The 27,221-nt window shown below is 33.8% G+C and overlaps 1 protein-coding gene across 1 annotated transcript in view; it reads left to right on the forward strand.

Annotated features, from left to right (window-relative positions):
* Nucleotides 1–27,221, forward strand: part of PEX7 (peroxisomal biogenesis factor 7) — a 96,250-nt gene that overhangs the window by 41,842 nt on the left and 27,187 nt on the right. The window contains exons 7-8 of the mRNA XM_074187673.1: nucleotides 2,574–2,687; nucleotides 4,485–4,540. Coding sequence (XP_074043774.1) covers nucleotides 2,574–2,687; nucleotides 4,485–4,540 — 170 coding nt within the window. The remainder of the gene's footprint in view (nucleotides 1–2,573; nucleotides 2,688–4,484; nucleotides 4,541–27,221) is intronic.

A 27,221-nucleotide genomic window follows, 5' to 3' on the forward strand; every position in this document is an offset into this window, starting at 1 on the left:
TTACTACAAGAATGCTACTATAAATATTTTGGAGGCTGTGGGACCTTTGTTTGAATCTTTAACCTTCTTGGTGTATATATGTGTCTTCTAATTCCAAATTTCTTTCCAGAATTTTTTAAATTATGAAATAGCATAGCTCTTTTAAGAATGTATTTTTGTACCTGATTTTCCTCAGCCCTAGAACAAATTTTCTTAAGCAGTAAAAGTTATTTGTATTCCAGATCAATTTTATTTCATCTCTGTTATGGAAACTCCTGGGTATTTAGGTTAAATTTAATCACTCTGGTTTCTAATTAATGCTTATGTGTGACCTGAATTAGGATTAATAGGATTTAAGTGCACGCAGCAATAAATAAATAAATTGAGAAATAGAAAAATGCTCAAAAGTTTAACAGTGTAGAATTATTTTGGTTGAATGGCATTTTGATTTCTGTAGTGTCCTTTTACTCTCCTGTCTGCAAATAACTTTTCTCCTTTTGGATCTTAGTTAGCTGTACTCTGTTATGCAACTAATATATATTATTTCTGTGTTGTAATTATTTGTAAAACTGTCATGTCTTCATACTAGATTGTAACCTCTATTAGGATCTAGATCTTGTATCTTTCCTTCTCCTATTCCCCTGTGCCTAGCATAGTGCTTTGCACAAAGTAGGTATTTAAAAAATATCTGTTTAATTGAATTACATTTATTGTACTTTCTCCCACCTTCTTCTAGACCTTCAGATTTATATTACTTACTGCTTTGATTCTTTCCTACTTTGTCATTTAGACTACTGTTTCATTTGTAATTTGTCTTAGGTTCTTATTTTTAGTTTTATAACCCATTTATTTAAAAATTTTCTCTTTGTTTCATTGCTGTAACTAATTTCTACTCTTTTTAAAGGGGGGGAAAACTATATTTTTTAGCCAAAACAATTTATGGTCAAATGGATAATTAATTAGAAAAATGCAAATTAAAACAACCTTGAGATATCATTTTTCACCTAATAGATTGACTAAAATGATTGAAGAGGAAAAACAACAAATATTGGAAGAGATGTGGAAAAATTGGGACATTGTCATTATTGTTAGAATTGCAAATGGATCCAACCATTTTGAAGAGCACTCTGGAATTAGGACCAAGGAGTTATTAAACTTGCCTATATCCTTTAACTCAGTAATACTGCTACTACTAGGTCTTTTTCCAAAGATGATTAAGGGAAAAGGAAAAGAACTTTCATGTTCTAGGATATTTATAGCAACGCTCTTTTTTTTTTTTGGCAAGATAATGGGTTAAGTGACTTACTCAGGGTCACACAGCTAGGTAATTATTAAGTGTTTGAGGCTGGATTTGAACTCAGGTCCTCCTGACTTCAGGGCTGGTGTTCTATTCGTTGTGCTAATTGCTACAGCAGCACTCTTTGTAGTGGAAAAGAACTGGAAATTGCAGGATATCCATCTATTGGAGAATGACTGTGAACTATTTGTGATAGACTATGATTGTGATGGAATTCTACTGTGCTATAAGAAAAAAAAATGACCTTGATGACCTTAAAAAAATGCATAGACTTGCACAAAATAATGAAGAGTGAAATAAGCAGAACCAAGAGAATACTGTATATGATGACAGGGATCCTGTTTTAAGAATGACTTTAAGGAAATACGTCATTTTGACTGTTATAAATACCCAAATTAATTACAAGAGACATATCTGCATCCAGAGAAAGAAATGATGAATAAAAGTATGTACAGAATGATTTAACATATACACATACTTATATATACATATACACACATATTTATGTCTAGTGGTAGCCATCTCTAAGACTAAACTCGGAAGGAAGAAAGGATAAAAATGGAAAAAAGAAATTTATATGATAAGTTTATTTTATATTTAAAGGGAACAACAAGTTGTACATAGTAGACTTGCAGTTTCCTGTGCACTCATATTTATTATACTGTTATTGAAATGTTTTTTATACATAAATAAAATATTTTAAAAAACACTACCCACACACCTATACACATATATTCTTGTGTAATTCACGTGAAAGCAGATTATTTCATGAATCAAAACCAAGAATACTAAATTGCAAATCTATGTAGATTTGTGATGGAGAAAATGCATGCATATACTATTTATGCAATTTGCATATTTTATTTAGAACATTGAAATGACATATTTTCCCACTCCCTTTTAAATTTATCATTGTTAATCAAAGGAATAAGAACATTGTTTTTCATAATCTCCTAAATGAATAAAAAAAAAGTGGGTTAAAAAATGAAGTTTTGGTTGAATAGAAAACTTTAACTGAGTAAAGATATTGACTTTTCAGATTACAACAAAAACATCTATCACTGTAGATAAATTTTCATAATACTATAATCAAACTGGAAAGGATTATTGCTCCTCTGAGTACTATAATAGATAGTTATTGTTAGATTGCTAATGAATTAAGTGAATGTGCCTTATTTTTCCATCCCTTGTGGCAAATTATATACTTTATTATCAGCAATAACAATAGGAAATATTTAATGATTTTCATGTTGAAGTTAAATTAACTTTTATTGTGTTTTTTCCTAATTATTTTTAGAATTTGTTGGTAACAGGTGCAGTTGACTGTAGTTTAAGAGGCTGGGACTTAAGAAACATACGTCAACCAGTATTTGAACTTCTTGGTCATGCCTATGCTATTAGAAGGGTGAAAGTAAGTCATTGTGACTTTTAAATCTCTTTCCTTAATTCATATTTTAAATTAAAATATTTTGTAAATGCCTGACTAAATATTTATATTCAAGTATTGGCTGCCTTTAATTTTTCTTATTATTTAAAAATTATATTTACAGTTAATTGGAAGGCTATTCACAAAGTTATCCTATGAAAAAGAAGTTAAATATGTTCATTATACTCAAAAGGGGAGATGAATATGTGTTACAAATTAGATAAGCAAAATAATGAAAATTTTTTTTAAAAGTTCTGATGCTTAAAAGGGTAAACTGTATATAGTCTGAACAAAATCATCTCATTCTTTAAGGCTTTACATAGTCTAGATTTTAATATTCTTACTGTATATAATTTTTTGGAAAGTGCTGAGGATTTAAAAGAGATGTTATACACAAGCTATCTGTGACTGAATTATATGAGGCTCCTTCACTGCTCCTAAGAAATTTGTCTGTTTTTGGATTACTCCTTACTGTTATTAGTAGCACTTTGGAAAAAAAAATCTGCCATATGATTTTATGAATTATATTCAATTTCTAGATATTTTGATATTTTTAGTTATAAGAATAAAAGTATAATGGTCATATTTCAGATAGATAATTATGCTTTACATATTTGAAAGTCCTAATAATTTCAAATATGTTAATAATTGTGAGATTTTCCAGGGTACAGAGTCTTACTCTATTTATAATGGCATCTAATTTTTTTCTCTCATTTATGTTTTAAACATCTTTCTTGTCCTATACATGTCACTTATATTTGAGAGAAATCTCATGCTATTTAAATTGTTGGTTAGAAATGTTCTTTTACTTGAAGAAGTGTACCAGTGGATCAGAGGATACAACTGATCTGTTGAATTAATTTAGTTATATTTTTAAAATTGCTACTTGGAGATATTGGATGATATGGATAGAAGAAGCCCATCTCCAAGTGAGGAAGAATTCAGATACTGTTTCTGACACAGACAGATTGTGTGACCCTGGGCAAGTGCTGTGGGCAGTTCTCTAAACTATAAATTGCCCCAGCTCTTGAATACCAACCTGCATTTGATAAAGGGAGTTATTTCACCTGAGAGATTCCTGGACCAGTGAGATTGCAAATCTTTTTTTTCCTAGCCTTGTACCATTTTGTGAATAGTTATTTTGAATTTGCATCTTTCACCATTGAGATAAAATTAATAATTTTTCATAATTTAATGCAAAAAATAAAAAAATACTTTAATGAAATGTGTAATCATATATCTAATGGGTTAGGGTCATTGAAAAGTTAAATAGAACTAGTTGTACCATGTATTTTAAAGTCATTTATGATTCTAAGAGACTGTTGTCAGTTGAAATTCAATGACATTAGGTTGAATTTGTACAGATTGTAATTTTAGCTGTTAGAATAATAGATATTTGGGAGGATCTTTCTTTAGCAAAATAGTTAATAGCAGACCACATGACTTTTTTTATGAGACTTCTTCACAAGAAAATTTGACTATCAATAGAAAATTTGTAGGTCAGAATTGTTCTTTCTCTCAAAATAAAGCTTATAGGTTCAATTAAAGATAAAGAAAGTGGAATTTTAATTATCAAAGTTGAAAAACTTCAGTTTGCAATAGTACTTATGAACATTACTAAAAAATGAAATTCTGTCATGCAGTTAATCTCAAATATAGATACCAGTTTCAGTAAGGATTCGCTTTGTTACAAAATTGTTTTATGAGACTACTGTTATTTCTATATATTTTATAAGTGTTTATTCAAGATTTTATTGTTCAAAATTTTTTTTCCTCTTGCAGTTTTCACCATTTCATGCTTCTTTGTTAGCCTCTTGCTCCTATGATTTTACAGTGAGGTACAGTAGTTTTTATTATATTGTACTGTGAAATATGTTTTAAATGTTATTCTATGTGAAAAAATGCTACATATATTTAATATTTTCTATTTTAAACTATTTTAATGTTTTAGCCCTAAGGGTAAATAAATGCAATAGACCCAAAAGGTACTGCCCCAGAGAAGAAAATATATTGAGATGTTTTTCCTCTGTAATCAAAAAACTTAAATTAAATCAAATTATCTTTTGAGATTTCTTTAATATGCCAAGTGTACTGCCACATTAGAAAGACAGATTTTCTTGAAATTTTAAAGCTGGGGGATAGGAACTTTTTTGCTTGAAGGAAAACTCAGAATTTGGGGAACACTGAATAGAAACTGATCATTATATTTTTAACCCATTTTTACAGATCTAAACGTTGTATTTTTAGAATAATAAACATGTATTATATATAACTTTCTGATAGAATTACTTTAGGTATTCTACACTTTATAGTATAGACATAGTTATGAATTTACCTATTGAATTTATTTTGAATGAAACCTAAGAAGGTTGTTTTTTTTCAAATTGTGTTTTCTGTGATTCCAAGGAAATCCAGAAAAATACTCATTCTTTTGAAAAAAATTATTGATATCTTTTGTTTTCACATTACCTCTATTTTCAAATTTTGTGTTCCTGCCTTTAATCCTCTCAGAGATCCATCCTTTATAACAAAGTATTTTTTAAAAAAGAGGAGGAAAACTAATTGACACATCAACCAACTCTAACAGAATATTTAATGTTCATACCCATAGTCTTTCTTTTCTGCACTTAAGAGAGGGAAGTGTATTTTCTTATTTCTTCTCTGAGTCTAAGCTTGATAATTATAATATGTCAGCATTCAGATTTGATTTTTTTTGTTGTTACTGTTCTTTCCTTTCATACTGTCAATAGCAATTTGGTATTGTTTCCCTGGTTCTGCTTATTTTCTAATGTATTATCTATCCAAGAGATTGCAGTAGAAATTTTAATCCTTCTAAAGTAGTGATCTATGTTCTATAATTTAAATTTTTTTTCCAGTTTGGCAAATAAACAATTCCAGAAAAAGGTCTTAAGGGAAAAATAAAACAAAAGAGAGCAAGAGTAAGTCTTGTACTGCAAAATTATTTATTTCCCCACTGATCCTTCTCCTGTCATTTGTCAGCTTTAGTAGGTAAGACTTTGGAGCGTAGTGCACATAGTCTTTCTAGAGGAATGAAAGAAAAAAATTGGTTCTGATAATTTTTTCCCCCTAAGCTAAACAGGAATGGTTTCACACAGTCTTACAATTGAGCTCCTCCTCCACCTTCCTTTTTTAAAATTTTATTTATTTAAGGCAATATGGTTAAGTGACTTGCTCAAGGTCACACAGCTAGGCAATTATTAAATCTTTGAGGCTGGATTTGAGCTCAGGTCCTCCTAACTCCAGGGCCAGTACTCTATCCACTGCACCACCTAGCTGCCCCTCTGCCACCTTCTTAATCTAGATTTGGGCATTCATTTTGATCTTAGGTAGGCAGCTAGTGGCTTGGTGAAAAAGAGAGGGCCTTGAATCAGGAGACATGAGTTCAAATCCAGCCTCGGATGCTTACTAACCCTGTGACCCCAGACAAGTCACCCTCTGAAATGGTAAATTTTCATGCCACCTACCATACAGACTTCTGAGATAATATTTATAAAATTCTTAGCCCTTAAAAATGCTTGCTCCCTTCAGTCCTTCCCTCCTTCCTTTAGAATCCTCTTTTTTTCCAATCTATGTTTGTAGCATGCAAATGTTTTACTTCAAGAACAGTCCCTCTAGAAATCACAGATCCTTCCAGGGCCAGACAAAGTGGACACCAACAAAACTTAAATGATTATATCTGGATTGTTGATCTGTCTGTCTAATTGGTTGTTGATGATGAAGAGTACCTCCAGATTCTTGATGGATATTAACTTTACATCCAATTAGTCAAGGTTCATCATCCTGCCTTTTCAGTTTTCCAACTCACCCTGCAAAGGAAATATGTTGTTTATAAGAAAATTAAAAAGTGGTATTCATCTTTCCCTGTCATGCTTTAGACTTCTTCATGTTATGTTTGAGCAGGATTTGAACCTGGAGAGTAGCCTTTGTGAAGTTCATTTTTTCATGATCATTTTAAATAATGATGACTGAATAACAATATCTGACAAAACAAGAAATCCTGTGTAACTTTTTGGAAGGCAGATGCTAGCAGAATGCACAGTAAAGTGCTTGTTAAATGAGAAGAGATGAGTGAATGGTGAGAGATACCAACTTCTAGTAACAATACACTTGCAGGAATTGTGTGTGAAGAATTTGGGTATATTTCAAATACACATCAGAGGCAGAGTACATAGGGTATTGCACTTGTATTTAGTAAATATCTTTAAATCCTACTTCAGATATCATTCTGTGTGATTATGGGCAAATTAATGTTTTTTCTTAGAGTCTTGGTTTCCTCCAAAAAGTGCTTGTGCTGTCTACTCATATGGTGGTAAAGAAAGTGCTTTGGGAACCTTAAAGATTTATGTACTTCTAAATTTTTTTCTCAGAATTAAATTTTGCAGCATTTAAATTTTGATTTAACCTAACATAAAGATTCTTGGGACATTCTAGTAATGAGTAGTATTTCTGGAAAATTATTTGTGAGCTAAATACTGTTTTGCAAGTGATGGCTTTCACTTTGGTAACATTTTTATACTAGAATTACAGAGAATTTTACCATTACTGATTTACCTTTGCAAAGGAGGTAAATATTTGTCTGAATTGAAACTTGATAAGAAAACTTGTCTTCATTAAATCATAGCAGGACATAGAGATAAAACTGGCTTTTTTCCTTCAGAAGTGAGCTTTTAACATTGACATATTGCTACTAAGCTTCAGTTTCTTCTTGGAAGCTGGATATAAAATGAGAAGACCATTTTAAAGAGTAACTTTTAAAATGGTCTTCTCATTTTATATAGTAGACAATAGTAGACAATCAGATTCCTTTGTAAAGAGAAATGAATGGAAAATAAATATCAGTGTTATAGGTGAATTTTCATTTATTCAAAATAATTAAAAGAGAAGTCATTTTAAGTTTTCCCTTGCAGGGTGGCTAGGTGGCACAATGAATCGAGCATCAGCCTTGGAGTCAGGAATACCTGAGTTCAAATTGGGCTTTAGACACTTAATAATTACTTAGCTATGTTGTGGTCTTGGGCAAGCCACTTAACCCCATTGCCCTAAGGGAAAAAAAAAAGTTTTCCCTTGGGCTTCTAAGCCATTCCATTCCTTAGAACTTCTACAGAATATGATTTTACTAGTACTTAACAGTTTCATGTGAACCCCTTGGTATAGTTGTGTGGTAATTACTGAAGGGAAAAGTCAAAAAAGATGACTTCTCTTTATATTTTAAAGCAACATGATGTGAAATCCCTGGATTAAATATTACATGATTAGAGTTATGTTTATTAATACCACAAAAGTGAAAAGTAAATATCTAAAATCAAAGACCTTAAATAACTATTTTTAATGCTAAAAATAATGCAGATATCAGTGCCAGATTCTAAGTCCTGTTAGGTCCTCCATAATATATTCACTTTAAATATAAGTATTCTATAGCCTGGTTTAATGTAATGTTTAATCGTAGTTTCATAATGATACAGTTAAATGCTTTAACATTAACATGAAAGTATTAAAATTGATTATCTAAAATAAAAAGGAAACTAAGGACAAAGTTACTGAACCATCTGTGACTTAATTTGTGGTTAGTATTTGCATATTAAGCCAGGTCACCTGACTCCTCAGAGGTCAGAGATAAAGAGTGTTTTACAGAGATGATTTTTATAATTAAAAAAAACAGGATTTGGAAAACTTATAGAAACTTGTTTTAAACGTAATTCATTTGGACAAACCAGGTGACCTGACTAGTTAACTTCTCCCAGAATTTTTTAATCTTATGCCAGACATCCTTTCCTCCAGGTGGTTCCTTTTGTAACCAGAAAGTATACTAGGGAGAGAGGAACTTGTGATCAGTGGTTTGGACTCTAGCTAAAGAAAAAGAAAAGAGGCTTAAACTAACTTCTGGTAAGACTTTCTCCAGCTGCCAGAAAAAAGGACTGGCCTCTGATCAGCCCTACTTCCTGCTAGAAAGGTAAATTTAGCCTTTTGAAAAACCTTATAATTTTGTGATTATTTAATCTTCTAAATTATCTGCTACTAAATAGTAATCTAATTCTAAATAATTTCTTCACATATACACACATATATAAACTTAAGAAACTATCTGTGTTAGTCTGTCTTAGTTTAAAACTAACTTTTCCCAAAGAAGGGCTAAAGGTGTAATCAAACTAAAAATAAATCAAAATAATCTAAAAGAGAAACTTATAATAAAGCAAAATAATCTAAAAGAGCTGATTTCTTTTTCAAAATATATCAAGGCTTTCTTTATTAATGTCAAACAAAGTTCTAAATTTTCTTTTAAAAATTTAGCTTAAGGGGAGACTCGGTGGCCAGTGGAAAAAGCACTGGCAGGGTTGGCTAGGTGGCGTAGTGAATAAAGCACAGGCCCTGGAGTTAGGAGTACCTGGGTTCAAATATGGTCTCAGACACTTAATAATTACCTAGCTGTGTGGCCTTGGGCAAGCCACTTAACCCCGTTTGCCTTGCAAAAACCTAAAAAGAAAGAAAGAAAGAAAGAAGGAAGGAAGGAAGGAAGGAAGGAAGGAAGGAAGGAAGGAAGGAAAGAGCACTGGCCCTGGAGTCAGGAGGATCAGAGTTCAAATCTGGACTCAGATGCTTAATAATTACTTAACTATGTGACCTTGGGCAAGTCACCTAATTCCTCTGCCTTGCAAAAAAACAAACAAAAAGAATTAAAATATAAATAGTTAAAAATAGAATTTAGCTTTATATATTTAATGGAAAATATACTTTAAATTTATATATTTATAGAGTATGTCATTGAATAAATAGTAGAAAAACTAAATAATAGTAAAGCATAAGACTGCATTTGCATCAGAGGCAAATAAAAATTCTAAATTTAATGGAAAATTTTGAGACCTCTTCCTGATTAATGAGTTGTGGACTCTTTTGCTAAACTTAATTCACTGAAATTATAATATCTTATGCTGATATACAAAGATATGTGTCATTTCTGTTCTGTGATCACTTCTGTGTTGCCCTTCTAGATTTGCTTTGCAAACTATACTTAAAGAATCATTAGAAAGACCATACATACATTATTTGAGTTTTAAAAAATTCTTTTTTATTTAACATGTCTCCATTTACTTAAGAAGCAAAAGAAGTAAGCAAGCTAATTATTTCTAATTAAATATATAAAGAGAATTCTGGGAAGTTAGTGGAGTTGGTCAGAAAAATTTCAACTTTCCAAACTTCTTCCTTAAAGAAAGCTAGAGCATTTACCTCAGAGCAACAGAAATAAACTCGAGTTAAAGCAGTTGTCTTTCTAAGACAATTTGAGAAGACCCCAGGAAAGGCCTGACCCCTAGGGATAGAGATTCCTCTGAGGGAAGTGCTAATACCTCCAGACCAACTGCAGAATCAACTAAAAAACTATTAAAAAACAAACAAACCAAAAAAACCCAACCCAAAACCCAAGCCCTGGGAATAGCTGAGTAGAGAAGCAGCCTTAGAAACTTTGACTTTATAGATAACCTTCTACTTTTGAGGAACACCAAGCACAACTGTGCTGACCAGACTCATCTAGGTCTAAGGTTGTAGGAAGGAGTTAGCACACACTAGTGACTGCAGTATCGAGAGTCAAGGACCCTGTTGGTTGTGGCCAGTTGTGGGAGAACCAAATCCCTGGTTTCAGTTCCAAGGCAGAGAGGACAACTGTAGTTTGCAGCCACCTGTGGGACTGCGAAAGCAAGATCATTTGTGGGACATTATGACAGGGGCACTAGCTGTGGCTTCCGAGTGAAGAGGAGAATTGGGCCCAGAGAGAGATCCCATAAAATAATAGTAAGAAGGAACTGAAACTTGGGACATCATTCCTCATATCTCTGAATTACAACTTGATTATACTAATAGCTACCAGAAACAAAATAAAACATTTATAAATAAATAAACATGAGTAATTAAAGAAGAAAGAAACCAAACATAGGTAATTACTATGGAGATAGAGAAGATCTGGGTTTATATTAAGAGGAAGATAATGGAGCTAAAAAAAACACTCTTTTTTTCAATGAGAAGCATCAAATAGACCCAAGCATAAAAAAGAGTTCTTGGAAGAACTTAGAAGGGACCTTAAAAATTACATTAGAAAGATCAAGAAAAAAATTAAAAAAAAAAAGAACAATCTTCATCTATATTATAAGGGAGAGCATTGTTGAAATGTAAAAAAGATAATTTCAATTATTTTAAATTAATTTTTCTTGTATAAATAAAGCCTATGAAGCTAAGAATAGAAGGAATGAAGAAAACCAGGGGGTAAACTTTCATAGACAGTCTCTCAGATAGGAAGTGATTAGGTTGGAATATTGCTATGGTGTACAAAATGATGAACTGTTTGATTGAGAAAAACATGGAAAGATGAACCTATGGAGGAAGATGCCATCTACATTCAGGGAAGTAGATGATGAAAGGTGGAAATAAACAGAGTATATATATATATATATATATATATATATATATGGCATTTGTCTTTCAGTTTCTAAGAAGGTGGTGACATCAGGAATGTAATGCCATAATATGTACGTAAATTACATTTCAATGAGGAAGGTGCTGTGCTAAGTTACCTCCAGAGTTATCTGGGTCCAGTGGCCAGATATCAATCAGGATGACTAGAGATGGTCCTGGATATGAGTCAATGAGGGTTAAGTGACTTGGCCAAGGGCACACAGCTAATTGGCTGAGGCTGAATTTGAATTCGGGTCCTCCTGACTTTCCGTCTGGCACTTTACCCACTAGCTGCCCTATCTATCTCCACAATTAATTGTAGCCTTCTTTAGAATGTAGGGAGGGGGAGAGGGCAAAATAACAAAAAGTGCACAACAAGGAATAAAAGAAAACCAAGAAGAAATTAAGAAAAGCTGGGCAGCTATGGAAAAAAGTCATAGTAGTGGTATTCATTATATAGGTTTTTCTTGAAATGGAAATTTATCATTTTATATTGAATCCTTTCTGTTGTATACATGGCAATTTTTTTCCTTTTCTTATTTTTGTATTTGTTTAAATTTTTAAAAATTCCAAAAAAATTGAATTATAAAACAAGATGGCACAGTGGATGCAGTGCTTGCTGGCCTTGGAATCAGAAAAACCCAAATGCAAATCCAACCTCATTACTAGAAATGTGAACCTGGACAATCCTGTTTGCCTCAGTTTTGTCATCTGTAAAATGAGCTGAGGAAGGAAATGATAAAATACTCCAGCATCTCTTCCAGACCTAAAATGGGGTCATGAAGAGTTATTTATTACTGGAAATGATATAAGAATAATAACTTTTTATACCTTTTCCACATTATTTTAATTATATTTATTTTCTTTCTAAATATTCAAAAGACACAATTTTAACATCTTAGAAAATTTAAAATTTTAAACCAGAAGTTAAAGGAGCACACGTAAATTTACAGTTGAATGGATTTTAAGAGTCTGATCTGATTTAATAGTCTGATCTCTCTTTTTTTTTTGGATGAGGAAGTGGAATTCCAGAGATTTAAGTGACTTGCCCAATATCAAATAGGTAATAAGAGGCAAGACCAGAATTGGAATCCAGGTCCTTTAACTTCAAATCCAGCACTATTTCTATTACACTTATTTGCTATGATGAAGCATTCAGTGTCTACTAATCCAGAGTTAACCGACCCAAATGATGTAGTAAATGTTATTTCTAATGTTTAAAAAAAAACCCCACCACCTTTGACTTTTTTATCTTTTAGTATTTGTAGAGAGGCCAAGGATAAGCAGGTTTAGATGAGTTGTGATTTGCTGGGCAAGGTTGGAGGAAATATTCACATTGTTCCATTTGAGTGATTTGTTTTCTTATTCGTATTAGCAGTATTATTTTCAAATTAGCTCAAATTATTGAGATGGAAATTAGAAGAGAAAGGGCATGCCTACTCTATCTTTCTATCAAGAAATATTCTAAGTTAAAACATTGTTATATAAAATATATACATACATAAATGTAACATAAACCAATGTAACTGAGTATCCAAAACTAAGCCCACTTTTCTTCGAATTTATTATTTAGGAATGTTTGTTCTTTTAGGACTTTAATGGACTTTTAATTCTGTATGATTGCTGCTCATATTCCTTCATAAATCCTCCTTCAGGGATCTAAACACTGAACTAAAGCCCTTCTCAGTCTAAAAAAAAATATTTTGTGGACATCAATGCACCACTCAGGCATGACATCTCTTATATTTCACTTTTGATATATGACATAGTCAACCCCCTTTTAGTGCATACAGGTTTGTTTTTCTTTTAGGTTTTTGCAAGGCAAATGGGGTTAAGTGGTTTGCCTAAGGCCACACAGCTAGGTAATCATTAAATGTCTGAGGTTCAATTTGAACCTGGGTACTCCTGACTCCAGGGCTGGTGCTCTATCCACTGCACCACCTAGCCGCCCCTATACAGGTTTTCTTTTTTTGTTGTTGTTGTTTGTACTATTGTTAATTAATTAATTAAATTTTATTTTTTAGATTTTTCAAGGCAATGGGGTTAAGTGGCTTGCCCAAGGCCACACAGCTAGGTAATTATTAAGTGTCTGAGGTCGGATTTGAACCCAAGTACTCCTGACTTCAAGGCCGGTGCTCTATCCACTGCGCGACCCAGCCTCCCCTACTATTGTTAATTTATTTTTTTTAATTTAATATTTATTTATTCTCATTTTGTATAGTGTTTTTTTATACATTAATAAAATATTCTTGTTTAAGAGTAAACAAAATACCCTCTCCCCCCAAAATATACACTCACTTGGACGATAAAGTAAAGGGGAGAGAAAAAAATTAAAATTTAAATTTAAAAAAGAGTAATAATTGTAGGTATGGCCAGGTGGTGCAGTGGACAGAGCACCAGCCCTGGAGCCAGGAGCACCCGAGCCCATATCCGGCCCCACACACCCAACAATCACCCAGCCATGTGACCATGTGACATGTAAGCCACCCCAACCCCACTGTCCTGCATAAACCAAAAATGAAAAAAAAAGATATAAAATAAAATAGTAATAATAGTAGGGGTGGCTGAGTGGCAGACAGAGCACTGGCCCTTGAGCCAGGAGCACCTGGGTCTGAATCCGGCCTCAGACACCCAACGATCACCCTGCTATATGGCCCCAGGTAGGCCACCCAGCCCCATTTGCCCTGCACCCCCAAAATAATAATAATAATAAATAATAATAATTATAATAAATGTGCTTCAGTCTGTGTTCCAACATCACCAACTCTGTGGCAGGTGGATCACATTCTTTATAAGTCCATCACAAAGGTTACTTCTGTATTTTTCCACTATTGCCATTGCTGATCACAGCTCCCTCCTTTTGTATTTCTCCACTAACATGTACTATATTTTCTCTCTCCTTTCACTCTGACTCTGCTGTAGGTTAGCTGAGTGGTGCAGCAGAAAGATCCCTGGCCCTGGGGCCAAGAGGCCCCAAGCCCCCTACCACCCCTTAGGCCCAGCATCCACCTAGCCCTATGGTCCCAGACAGGCCATCCAATCCCAGCCCCTTGCAAGAAGTAAAAAAGAAAATGTTTTATATCTGACCACTCTCCCCCCCATGGTCCATCCTCTCCTCCGTCACTCACATCCCTCCCTTCCCCCTGTCCCCTCCCTCCTTCTTACTCCAGATGCCTATACCCCATTGAGTATATATGCTGTTTCCTCTCCTAACCACCTCTGATGAGAGCAAAGATTCCCTCATTCCCCCTTGCCTTCCCCCCCTTCCATATCATTGCAATAGCTCATTGTAATAAAGAAAAATCTTATTATATGAAATATCTTGGTCTATTCCCCCCTCTCCTTTTTATTTCTCCCATTACATTTCCCTTTTTTCTATTGACTCCATTTTTACACCATATTTTATCTTCAAATTCATCTTTCTTCTGTGCTTCATCTATAAAAGCTCCTTCTACCTTCTCTGTTAATTAAGAAGGTTCATAGGAGTATTATCAGTGTCATTTTTCTATACAGAATTATATGCAGTTCATCATCATTAAGTCCCTCATATTTTCCCCTTCTCCTCCACTCTCTATGCTTCACCTGAGTCCTGTATTTGAAGATCAAACCTTCTGTTCAGCTTTGGCCATTCCAACAGGAACATTTGAAATTCCCCTCGTTCATTGAAAGTCCATCTTTTTCCCTGGAAGAAGACCTTCAGCCTTGCTGGGTAGTTGATTCTTGGTTGCATTCTGAGCTCTTTTGCCTTCCAGAATATTATATTCCAACCCCACAAGCTTTTAATGTAGTTGCTGCTAAGTCCTGTGAGATCCTGATTGCAGCTGCATGGTATTTGAATTGTGTCCTTCTGGCTGCTTGTAATATTTTCTCTTTGACTTGGGAGTTCTGGAACTTGGGTATAATATTCCTGGGGATTGTATTTTTTGGGTCTCTTTCTCGGGGTTATCTGTGGATTCTCTCCATTTCTATTTTGCCCTCTGCTTCTAGGATATCAAGGGCAATTTTCCTGTAGTAATTCTTTGAAAATGATGTCAAGGCTCCTATCCTGATCATGACTTTCAGGTATTCTGATAATTTTTAAATTATCTTTCCTAAATCTGTTTTCCATGTCAGTTTTTTTTTCAATGAGATGTTTCACATTTTCTTCTAATTTTTCATTCTTTTGGTTTTGAAATATTGAGTCCTGATTTCTTGTAAATTCATCAATCTCCCTGAGTTCTATTCTTTGCCTGAAGGATTTGTTTTCCTCAGAGAGCTTTCTCATCTCCCTTTCCATCTGGCCCATTCTGCTTTTTAAAGCATTCTTCTCCTCAATAACTTTTTGAACTGTTGTATCCATTTGACCTAAGCTGGTTTTTAGCATGCTATTTTCTTCATCATTTTTTTTTTGGATTTCCTTGACTAAGCTGATGACTTCATTTTCATTTTCATGTTTTTTCTGCCTCTCTCACATTTCTTTTCCCAGTTTTTCTTTTTTTTTCTTTTTTCTTTTTCCAAGCTCTGTCATAGCCTTAGCCAAATTTCTGTTTTTCTTGGAGTCCTTAGATGCAGGAGCTTGTGCTTCTTCATCATCAGACTGAGTGTTTTGATCCTTCTTGGGCTCACAGGCAAAATATTTCTCAATGGTCTTCCTCTTGTTTCTCTGCTTGTTCATTTCCCCAGCCTTAGCCTGTTTTGGGGGTCCTTCCTGAGCTTTTGGGATATTCCCACAAGGGTCTCAGTGTGTGAGGCTCTGTCCTCCCTCCTGGTCTGTGAGTAACCATAAGTGTCCCTCTCTGCCACGGGGCTGAGGTGGGGAGGGGCTGCTGTTCTATAGGAGGGGGGCCTAGACTGGGGTCAGGATCTGAATGTGGTCAGAACCCCAGAGTCCTCTTCCAGGGGCAGAGCTCTGCAGTCTCTCTCTTCACTCCCCTCCCTAGGTTCAATGGGCTTCAATGGGCTCATGCCCTGGGGTCTCCTGCTTACAGGCTCCACCTGCTTCTGTTTCCTGGATCTGGACTGCCTTGGCCAATCTGCTGGCTGTGTGCCCTGAGGGCTAGGCTTCACGTGCTCGCTCTGGCAGAAGTCCCCCTGCTTTTCCCCCCAATTTTTGCCTGGTGCTTCCTGGGGCATAGGTCAAGAAACTCCCCTGCTGCTGTGAGCTGTGGCTCCCAGCACCCTGGGGCTGCCTCCAGGAGGCTGAAGTTCTTTTGCTCTGGCAGGCCATCCCTTTGGTGGGGTGCCCCTCCAACCCTGGGGAGCAGAGCCTTTCTGCTCTTTTCCAGGTTACCTTGAGTAGGTGAACTGTCTCACTGGGTCCCTCTGTGGGTTCTGTCTCTCGAAAATTTAGTTAGATCCCTTAGTTTAGAAGTTTTTTTGAGAAAGTGCCCAAGACACAGTCCGCTCTTGTTGCTATCTTGGCGCTGCCCCCTACAGGTTTTTCTTAATGTCTTTTATGGCATTACTTGTGTTATTGGAAATACACAATACCTTTTATGCATCATGCTCTCTTAGAACACTTCTGTTTTTGATTTTTCTGACATTTTTTATTTTGTGAATTTAAAGAGCCTTTTAGCTCTTCTATGCTGCATCATCCAACAAAAAAAATCTTGTTAAGGACTGCACAAAGAATTTAAAATTTATTTATAACTATGATGTAACCCATAATACCTATCTGTATCATAATAAAATGTAATAATAATGCATGAATGATCTTTGAGGGCTACATGTAAGGCCATGGGTTGGACACACCTGCTATATGAAATAACTAGGATAACCTTGTTGTTAAATAGGTTTTTTTCCTATTTTCTCAAATTTTATTAATTCTGTGTCATATTTTACTCTTACTTCTGTCTTTTATTTTTTTAATATCTTCACTGTTTTGCACATTACCTGGATCAGAATAGATATTTTAAAATACTTGTTGATTTTACTTATACTATATTCTTATATATTCATTAAATTTTTATTTAGTGCCATCTTTTCACATTGTAGTTTCATGGTTCCTTGATCAACACAGAGGCAAATAATGCTAACACAAAAAAGCCCCAAAAGGTGCTTCTTAATATTTAAAATATATCAGATGTTTAATTGTATCTTTTTAATTAGGAAATAACATACATAGCTTAAAGATGGTTTATGCAATGCCAAACCAGAGAAATACCTTTATCTTTGTCACATTTACTGCTTCAAGATTTGCCTTTGCAATGTAAGTGTCTTAACTCTTAAATGGTCAATGAGCTTTTTTTTAATTGGCACAGAGATTTTCATGGGCAGATATTTCTCTTTTCTCCCCTTCCCCACAAAAAAGGTCAGTAAAAGTAAACAGACAGAAAGTATAGGTGAATATGTATTCTTGTCTCACAAACCTTATATTTCCTTTACCTACCCCCCCTTCCCTTCACCACTAAAAGGTCAACCAAAGTAAATATAACAAATAGCAGGTGAATTTATATTCTCATCCATTTTGTAATTATGACTTTACTTAATCTTTTAAGTTAATATTTTTAAATTCATCTATACTTAATTTAAAAAATGAAACCTTAAAAGACCTTTCTGTGACTTATGAATATCATTTTAGAAGCTATTTTGGATTTGCAAAATCACAGAAGGTCTAGATTTAAAATTTTATTCCTGTTCAGATAGTTTTAGTAAAAACTTCAGTATCAAATTATTTGCCTTATGACAAATAAAGAGTTGAATTCTTACCCCTGATATTGGGAAAGACTCCTAATTCATAATTCATTTTTAAATAAATTTAACATTTTTCAATTACTCAGTATGCAAGATAAGTTCAACCTTTGAGAATGCAAAAATGAGTAAGAGAGATCTAGTCCTTAAGGATCTGATAATTAGATGGTTTGGCAGGAGGTAGGGACTTGCAGGAAAGGAATGATTTGTAGAGTACATAAAAATCAATGGAAATAGAGACCTTTGTAGCACACTGAAAAATTGTTTACATTTACCTACTTTCCTAACTTTTTTAAGAATATTGTTGTACAACCATTTTACAAATGAATCTAGTATCTTGATATGGTAATGCTTTATTAGGTAATATTGTAATATACTGCACTCTGATAATTAAGTCTAGTCAGCAATTAGTTCCATTTTAAATATGGAATTTGTTTAAATTTTCCTGAGGCAGATATTAATTGTCATATAAAAGTAATTGATTTGGGGTGGGAATTTACAGGTAGCTAAGAAATTATAATACCAGTACATTTTTTTCAGTAGAAATGAGCTTGGTAAACCTATGCAAATCAGGATTGGTTTGATGGTTGTTCTTTGGTTGGTCTCTCTTATGATGGTCTTTACAAAGTCTCACCTTTACACCACATCGTAGTGTGAGAGGAGACTTTGGACAGCAAAGTTTAGGCCCTGGCCAGTTCTATCATGTACCTGTTATGGACACTGAATATAAGTAAAATTGTGGTGGTGCTTGTATGCATGTGTATGCATACATATATCTCTGTGAGTATGTGTTTCTCTCCCACTCCCTTTCTTCGCCCATTTCCCTTCCTTGTTTCTTCCTTCTTCCCAGTGTAACATATGTTTCTACCATTTGTCAGATTCTGGAAAACTAATAGTTCCATTCCTATTAAGTTCTACTTTCATTTTGTTTTTCTTCATACACTATTCATAGTGTTTATATGTCTAAAGAAATTACTTGGAGTTATGTGACATGCTGTTCTTAATTTTATATGTCACAAAAGTTTTCCAAAATGCATATAGGTTGTTTTTATTCATCCTTCATTTTCAAAGAGGACTATGAGGGTCCTTATGAATGAAAGTATTTATTGTCAAATTGTTTGGAACTTTGCATGGAAATCAATGGAGATTAATTTTATGATTTATAATTTAAATGTTAACTGATATATGAAAATAATTTTTTGTAGAATGAAAGAAGATATTAATTAGGAAAAAGTATGTGAAAGTTTAGTCTTTTAATCACTGAGTCATTTAGTACCATTTAGTTCTTTAATAATCAGCTAAATTACTTGTCTTAATTCATAACCTAAAACAAATGTGAGGAGAGTAGATATTTAAAGGGTTTGAGAAATTCTTAACCATGTCTTTATTAGCACAAATCACTGCTTTGAATTCTCAAGTATGCCAATTAGTTTCATCTCCGGATTTATAGGTCTTGTCAGTTAATTAATAGCAAAACTTTGAAAAAATATTATTTGTTCAATTGCAGTAAGGAAAACTGTAAATTATATAGCATTAATTCATATCTAGAAATTCTTATGTGTTTTGACTATTTTTTCAAGTATTCCAGATACAGGCTAATTATTACTTTACTTGTGGTTCTAAAAAATAGCTTGCAGTATACTCAAAGAGGAGGCAAATGCTTTATGAGTTGTCAGTGTAAAGCTTTAAATTAATTTTATAAAATCATGGTGTAAAATTATGTAATATAAGGAAGAAGAAATATGAAACTCATTTTTTAGGTTTACCAGATAAAAATCATTCTGCCTCTATATACTATTCAAGAAGTTTATGCTTTTAAAAAAACATATACATATACATAATATATATATATACACACACCCACATACATCTACATATTATCTAAATCTGAGATTTCATCCTGTAGGGACCATTAATTGAGAACTACCACCCCCATACTAAGGCAGATGAACTATTCTGCACCTTCCAATAGTCATAGAGTTGCCTGGAGTAGTAAGAAACTAAGTGATTTCCCTAGGGTTACACAATCTGTATATGTCAGAGACAAACTGTGAACTCATAAGGTACCCAATAGGTTTTATATTTTTCCCATTGATGACTTGCTTGTATCTATTTTGTTTTGGGTTTTTTTTTTTTTTTTTTGTAAGGTAATTGGGTTAAGTGATTTGCCCAAGGTCACACAGCTAGGTGTCTGAGACTGCATTTGAACTCAGGTCCTCCTGACTCCAGACTGTTGCTTTATCCACTGTACCATCTAGCTGTGCCCCCACCCTGCCTCACTTGTATTTATTAAAGAGTAGTCTCTCATTAGGAACAATTTCAAGAAAACCATCCAGAAAAACAAATTCAAATATTTGCCATGTCCAAAAAAAAAAAAAGAAACAGTATGCTTTAATCTGAATTCTGAGTCCATCAGTCTGTTCTATCTGAATATAGATGTGAATAGGTAGATTCATCATGAATCCTTTGGAATTGTGTTGATCAGAGTATCTAAGTCTTTCAAAGTTGATTATAACATTGTAGTAATTGTATAAATTGGTTCTGCTCACTTCATTTTGCATCAGTTCATCCAAGTCTTCTCAGGTTTTTCTGAAATCATTTCTATCATTTCTTAATTGTATTCTATCATGCTTTTATACCATAACTTTTTTAGTCATTCTTCAATTGATAGACATTTCCAATTCTTTGTTACCACAAGAGGAGCTACTATGAATATTTTTGTGCATGTGTATCCTTTCCCTTCCTTTGATCTATTTGAGATATATAGACTTAGTATCAGTATTGTAGGGTCAAAGGGTATGAACAGTTTAATAGCTTTTTGGACCTAGTTCCAAATTGTTTTCCAGAATCATTGAACCAGTTTACTGCCCTGCTTCTGGTGCTTTAATTTTCCCATGGCCTCTCTAATACTTGTCATTTTACCTTTTTGTCAACTTAGTCAATCTTAGTATATGAGGTGATACTTCAGAACTGTTTTAAGTCTATTTCTCTTAATTGTTGGTGATTTAAAGTATTTTTATATGGATATTGATAACTTAAATTTCTTCCTCTGAAAATTGCCCATTCATATCCTTTGACCACTTCTCAATTGAAGAGTGGCTTTAATTTTTATAAATTTGACTCAGAATATTTTATATTTTAGAATTGAGACCTTTAACAGAGAAAATTGCCATAAAGGTTTTTCTCCTTCAGTTTCCTGCTTCTCTTCTAAATTATCTGCATTGGTTTTATTTATGTAAACATTTTTTATGTAAGCAAAATTTTCCAGTTTGCCTCCTGTGAGGCAATTTTCCAGTTTTGCCTCTCTTGTTTGGTTATGAATTCTTCCCTTATTTATAGATGTAATAAGTAACTTTTTCCACTCCTCTGATTTGTTTATAATGTAATAGAATACTGAAAGAAATGAGAGAAAAGACAATTTGAAGGAGGCATGGAAGTATTTGTAGGAAGTGATGCACAGTGAAATGAGCAAACTCAAAGAACAATTTATATAGTAATATCAGTGTAAAGAAAAATAACTTTGAAAAACTTAAAATAATTCTCATCAATGTACAAATTCCACAGTTCCAAAGTATCAACAATGAAATACATTGCCGTCTTTTGACCAAGAGAATATAGACTCAGGATGAAAGGTGAAAAATGGAAATTTATTATGATTGGTTGTGAACATTTCATTTTGGAAACTTTATTGTTCTTTTATTTGTTGGTTTGATTTGGGGTGAATTGGAAGAGAAATAAAGTATGCCCTCCAACTCCCTAAATGATAGCAAAGAAAGGCCAGAAAGAATCACAGGTAATCAGGACATCTTTGAAAATTACATATTGAAGTTATTATCTACCTTAAAAGATAATAAGGATTCTTCCTGGACAATGTGTATTTTACTGGTTTTATTTGTTTTGTTAAGTTCAGAATTTAAAAATAATTTTTTTAATGTTTCACTTAACCCTTCCAACCCTACAACCTAATATTCTATATTTCTTTTCTTCCTAACAAACATAGCTCCAGAAGAAGCTGTTTACTATTGTTAACTTTTACTTCCTTTTCTCTCACTACTGATCAAGCTCTTGCAGTCTTGTTTCTGATCATCTCATCTGGCTATTTTTCTTCTTTCCAAAGTTATTATTGATTTCTTAGTTGACAAATCTGTTGACTTTTCTAAGTATTCATTCTTCATGACTTCTCAGTAGTGTTTGACATCATTGTCCATCCTCTCTTCCTAATTACATTTTACTTACTGAGTTTTTATATTGCCTTCTCTTGGTTCTTTTCTTACCTGTTTGACACAACTCTTTCTCAGTCCCATTTGTTTGATCATCCTTCATATTGCACACTCACCTGGAAGTTTATCCCAAAACTATTTGGAGTACTCTTATCTTTTCTTCTCCCAGCTCTATGAGAAGCAACCATCCATAGTTTGCCAAGTGTACTGTCCCTGGCCTGATTAGGTACAGATTTCCATCCAGCAGGAGTCCTGAGTTATCCTTAAACTACCCATCCCCATTCTACCACCCATCCCAGATCTCCAGTGCATCCATCCAGCAGGAAGTAGGTCTTACCGATGGTCCCCCCGCCCCGTTGTGAGCTAATCCAAGTCTGACCTTGTTACCCTGTCTGCCCAGTAAACTTAAGTGGCTCCTAAACATGTTTAGGATCAAACAAAAACTCTTCTGTTTGGCATTGAAAGCCCTCATAGCTTCCCTGCCTTTCAGTCTTACACCTTCTTAACTACCTCCTCAGCACTCTGCACCGGAATGCTGGTTTTCTTGCTATTCTTTTTTTTTTTTTTAAGGTTTTTGCAAGGCAAATGGGGTTAAATGGCTTGCCCAAGGCCACACATCTGGGTAATTGTTAAGTGTCTGAGACTGGATTTGAACCCAGGTACTCCTGACTCCATGGCTGATGCTTTATCCACTATGCCACCTAGCCGCGCCTTTTCTTGCTATTCTTAAAGGAGACAGATATTTCATCCCCTGATGCATGCTCGCTCTCTCTCCTCTCACTTCATCTTCTTGTTTTTTTTTCAAATCCCAGGTGAAATTAGACCTTCTGCAAGAAATCTTTCCCAATCTCCCTTATTTTACTGCTTTTCTCTCTGTTATTTCCAGTTTATCCTTCCTAGATCTCTTTAGTACAGTTTTCTTGCATGTTGTCTGTTCTGTCACTCTGAGCTCCTTGAAAACATAGTCCATCTTGAGTACTGGAAACACCGGATTTCATAAATCTTTATGAACTGACTGACTAGATTCTGTCCCAGAGACTTCCTCCCAGTCATCATATGAAAGGACTGCTCTGCTGCTATGCTCTAGACCTGGACAGTGTGTATTTTACTGGTTTTATTTGGTTTGTTAAGTCCAGATTGTCATCTGATCCACCAGAGCTCTCAGAGGAATCCTTGGCCTCGCCATCTGCTTTCTGGCAAGACCCTTCCATGCATTACAGCTGAGCTCTCCTAGAGGCATTGTCTTCCTCACCTAGAAGGATAGCTCAAGAGGAATGACAACTATGTTATTTTCTTATTGTGTCCTCAATTTTAGCACAATACTTGTTACAGAGTTAACATTTAAAAGTTTTTTCATTCATTCATTCATTCATTCATTCATTCATTCATTGGTTCATTTGGTGATCTGAATCCCTATGGGTTCAATTTCATCATTAGGCAGATGTCCCTCCACTCTGTGGGTCTTTCCTAGTCATTCTGCTAAGTTTTCCATTACCAACTCTCTACCAAAGGATATTTCAAAGTGGGTTTCCTATAGACAACTCAGTGTATGCAAAACAACTCTTTTTCACAAAACCTACCTCTCCTTCCATTCTCCCTATTTCTGTCCAAATAATGATGGAGCTATCATTATTTTGGTCATCTATATTTGCAACCGTAGAGTCAGCCTCAGCTTGTCCTGTTTTGTTATTTTTACTTCCATAATATCTCTAATGTCTATCCTGTTTTCATCTCTTTCAGACCACTTATTGTGGTCTCTCCTCACCTCTTTTTTCTAGCTAGTTTTCTTATTTCACATCATCCCTTCTCCATAGTATCTCCAGTGTGCTATCAATTTGATTTTTCCAAAATAACATCTGAATGTGTCATCCTCTTGCTCAAAACTTCCTGTAGCTCTTTGTTATCTCATACACACCTCTCTTTAAAACTGTCAGTGATTTTTCTCCAACCCACATTTCTAAACTTATTGTACATTATTTTATCCACTCTAGAATTGAACCCTATTTCTCTTCCTTTGAAACAACATATCATATCCTATCTCTGCCTTTTCTTTTAAATTTTTTAAAATTCAATTTATTTTATTTTCAGATGGAAATCTGCCTTGTCTCCTTACTGCCTCCACTTCTCCAACTCCCATGAGAATTGGAAGAAAAGCAAAAGCCTTTTATACAATTTGTAATTAAGGAAAACAAATTTTTGCATTGACAATGTCCAGAAAATTCTTTCTTAGTCTGTGCTTTAAGTCCATCCCCTCTCTAGCAGAAGGTAGACATTATCTTTCATCTGTCTTCTGGAATTGTGGTTGATCATTGTATTGATCAGAGCTCTCAAATTTTTCAAAGTGGTTTTTCTTTAGTGTACATCACTACTTTTTTACAGACTGATCCCTTTGCTTGGAACTTCCTCCCATCCCACCTAAACCTTAGAATCCCTAGTTTCCTTCAACAAGGCTTAGCTCAAATGTCACTTCCAGTATAATGCCTTCTTATCCTGATCTCTATACTTTCCCTGACACCTGAAATTTCTTTGCTTGTAATGTTACTTTAGATATTTTATATTTACTTATATATATGCACATATTTCTTCCCCTTTAGAATACAAGTTCCTTGAGTGTAGGAACAGTTTTGTTTTGATCTCCATATCTGTAGCACCTTGAAAAATGCTTAGTAATTCTAAGCTTTTAATAAATACCTAGATTAGATTGTCCAATTTTTAATTAATCCTAGTAGAGTTTGAACCTGGAGTCAGAAAGATTCGTTTTTTCTGACATTAAATCTGACCTCAGATTCTTATTATATTTATGAAAAAATTTTGGGCAAATCACTTAACCCTTATCTGTCAAATGAGCTGGAGAAGGAAATGGCAAACCACTTCCTAATATCTTTGTCAACAAAAACTCTAAATGGCTTGGAAATTACTGAAAAAAAATGAACAACAAAAAATTATTTAGATTTCTAGTTGCAAAGGACCAGTACTTCAATTTTGTTTGGAAGTGTGTAGCTAAAAACATCATCCTTTACTTTTACTTTAGATACTAGTACTAGGTATTAGTGCTGGATTAATTATATACATATATGTAAAATATATACATTTGTATTATAAAATATATTGTATGTGTTAAAGATGTGAAAATGGTATATGTATTATAAAATAGATCATACCCAGAAATACTCCTCTGTATATTTTCTTGGGGGATGGTGGGAGATCTATACCTAGGATTTCATAAATGTAGGGAATTTGTTATATAGAAATTTCCTTTTGATTCAGATTAACAATTCTCCATAACATACAGTCTTTGTGAGTTGCCAGGGATCACTGAGAAGTTAAGTAACCACACAGTCATAGTATACAAAAAAACAGAACTTGAATTTTAGTCTTCAGACCAAGACAAAGCCTTTTTCTCCTGTTACTTCTTCATGTATACATGTTGCTACTTCTGTATATAGTGTATTCTCTTTTGTTACTCTCTAACCAAGTATCTGATTGCAATTTCTTATATCCTTATCTGACCCTTGAACTTATACCAATATATGGTAAACAAATTATATTTCTTCTTACCACCATCAACCGTTGTCCTGTTTTTTCTTCCACACTCCCTCTAACTCATACATTTCTATCAGAGAAGATGAGTTCTACAAAAATCTTTCAGCAAGTCATAATTTATCCTTTGCTGCAGAGACTGCATCCATAAAAACTGCAATCTAATAGTTTTCTTTGATTTATTAATGTACTGTTTGGATTTTGTGGTATGGTTGTTGACTTAATGGTTATGATAATGGAGCAAAGCCAAAATCTCAAAAATTGATCTAGTGAAAGATTCACTTAAAGAAAATTAACTAGTACATTTTGACTGAAATGTTTAGATATATAGGTTCTAAATATTTATGAATGAGAATATTTTATACTGTAGTTTTTGAATTTTCATAATAACAGTGGTGTTTTATGTAGCATTTTAATGTTTTCAAAGTGTTTTACAATTCTTATCTGATCTTTACAATGATTTTGTGAACTAAGCAATGCAGATATTATTAGCTCCATTTTATAGATAAGGAAACTGAGACTCAGATCTAGGGACTTGGCCAAGGTCATATAGGTGTTAAAGTTTGGATTGAATCAAATCTCTGATTATAGATTAAACACTTTCTACATTGTGCCATGCTATAAATTGTGAATTATTCCATTGTCCACAAAATTAATTTTTATATTCTATGTTAACAAGTAGCTATTTTGTGATTTCTTATTTTTAAAACCAATTTAGCAAGATTTCCTCAGTGTTTTGTCATATAAATAAACACATTGTATTTTTGAGCCCAGAAGATTGCTTTACCATTTTGCTGATCTTCTTCCTTTTACTTACAGAAAGAAGTTTTCTTCAATTTAGAAATTTTATTCATATAGCCAATATTTAGAAAAAACAGGACTTTCATGCAGGTGATCTGTTATGCCATATGTTACACCTCTTAAGTAATGAAATAATAATCATAAATGTGTGTGGGGGGAGGCAGAGTTGTGACAAGTATAGATTTTTATTACAAAGAAGCCAAAATTAGATGAATTGAGAAAGGGCTTAGCAGTATAATGTCAATTAAAACAGTTGTTAGAACCCTAGAACAATCTACCCACTAGAGATCTTCCAAATTCTTTAGGGTGTCTTCAGACCAGCAACCCAATGGAAATAATTATAAATATGAGAAGCTCCGTGGGACAGTCCTGGTTAATCACTAGGATCCGGAAATGACCTTTAATTCAGAATGGCATTAGAAGAAAATGGCCCTATTTGATGCCTTTCTAACCCAGTAGGTATCAGGTAGTAAAGGATATAATATGACAGAATACAAGCAACTCAGTTTCTTGTTTTGAGCATCTGTCAAATATAAAGTTTACCTGGAGTTTTTAGGCACATTGATATACCTTTCTTTCCTGAGTGAAAGTAAAAATAATAATATAGTAAAAGTAAAGTAAAAATAAGTGAAATAAGTAAAAATAAAATCCAGGAAAGTAGAATAAGTCTAGGCTATATAAAAGTAACCCTAGTGTTATGCTTAACTATTAGAGGGGAAAAGCACACATTTTCTTTATATACAACATGTCTTATAATTTTATCTCTGAAATTAATACAATCACCATGTTCTAATCTGATAGTTTAAAGTAACTGTTTACACAAAACCTT

Source organism: Macrotis lagotis, chromosome 5, assembly GCF_037893015.1.
Source record: "Macrotis lagotis isolate mMagLag1 chromosome 5, bilby.v1.9.chrom.fasta, whole genome shotgun sequence".
Taxonomy (NCBI): Eukaryota; Metazoa; Chordata; class Mammalia; order Peramelemorphia; family Peramelidae; genus Macrotis; species Macrotis lagotis.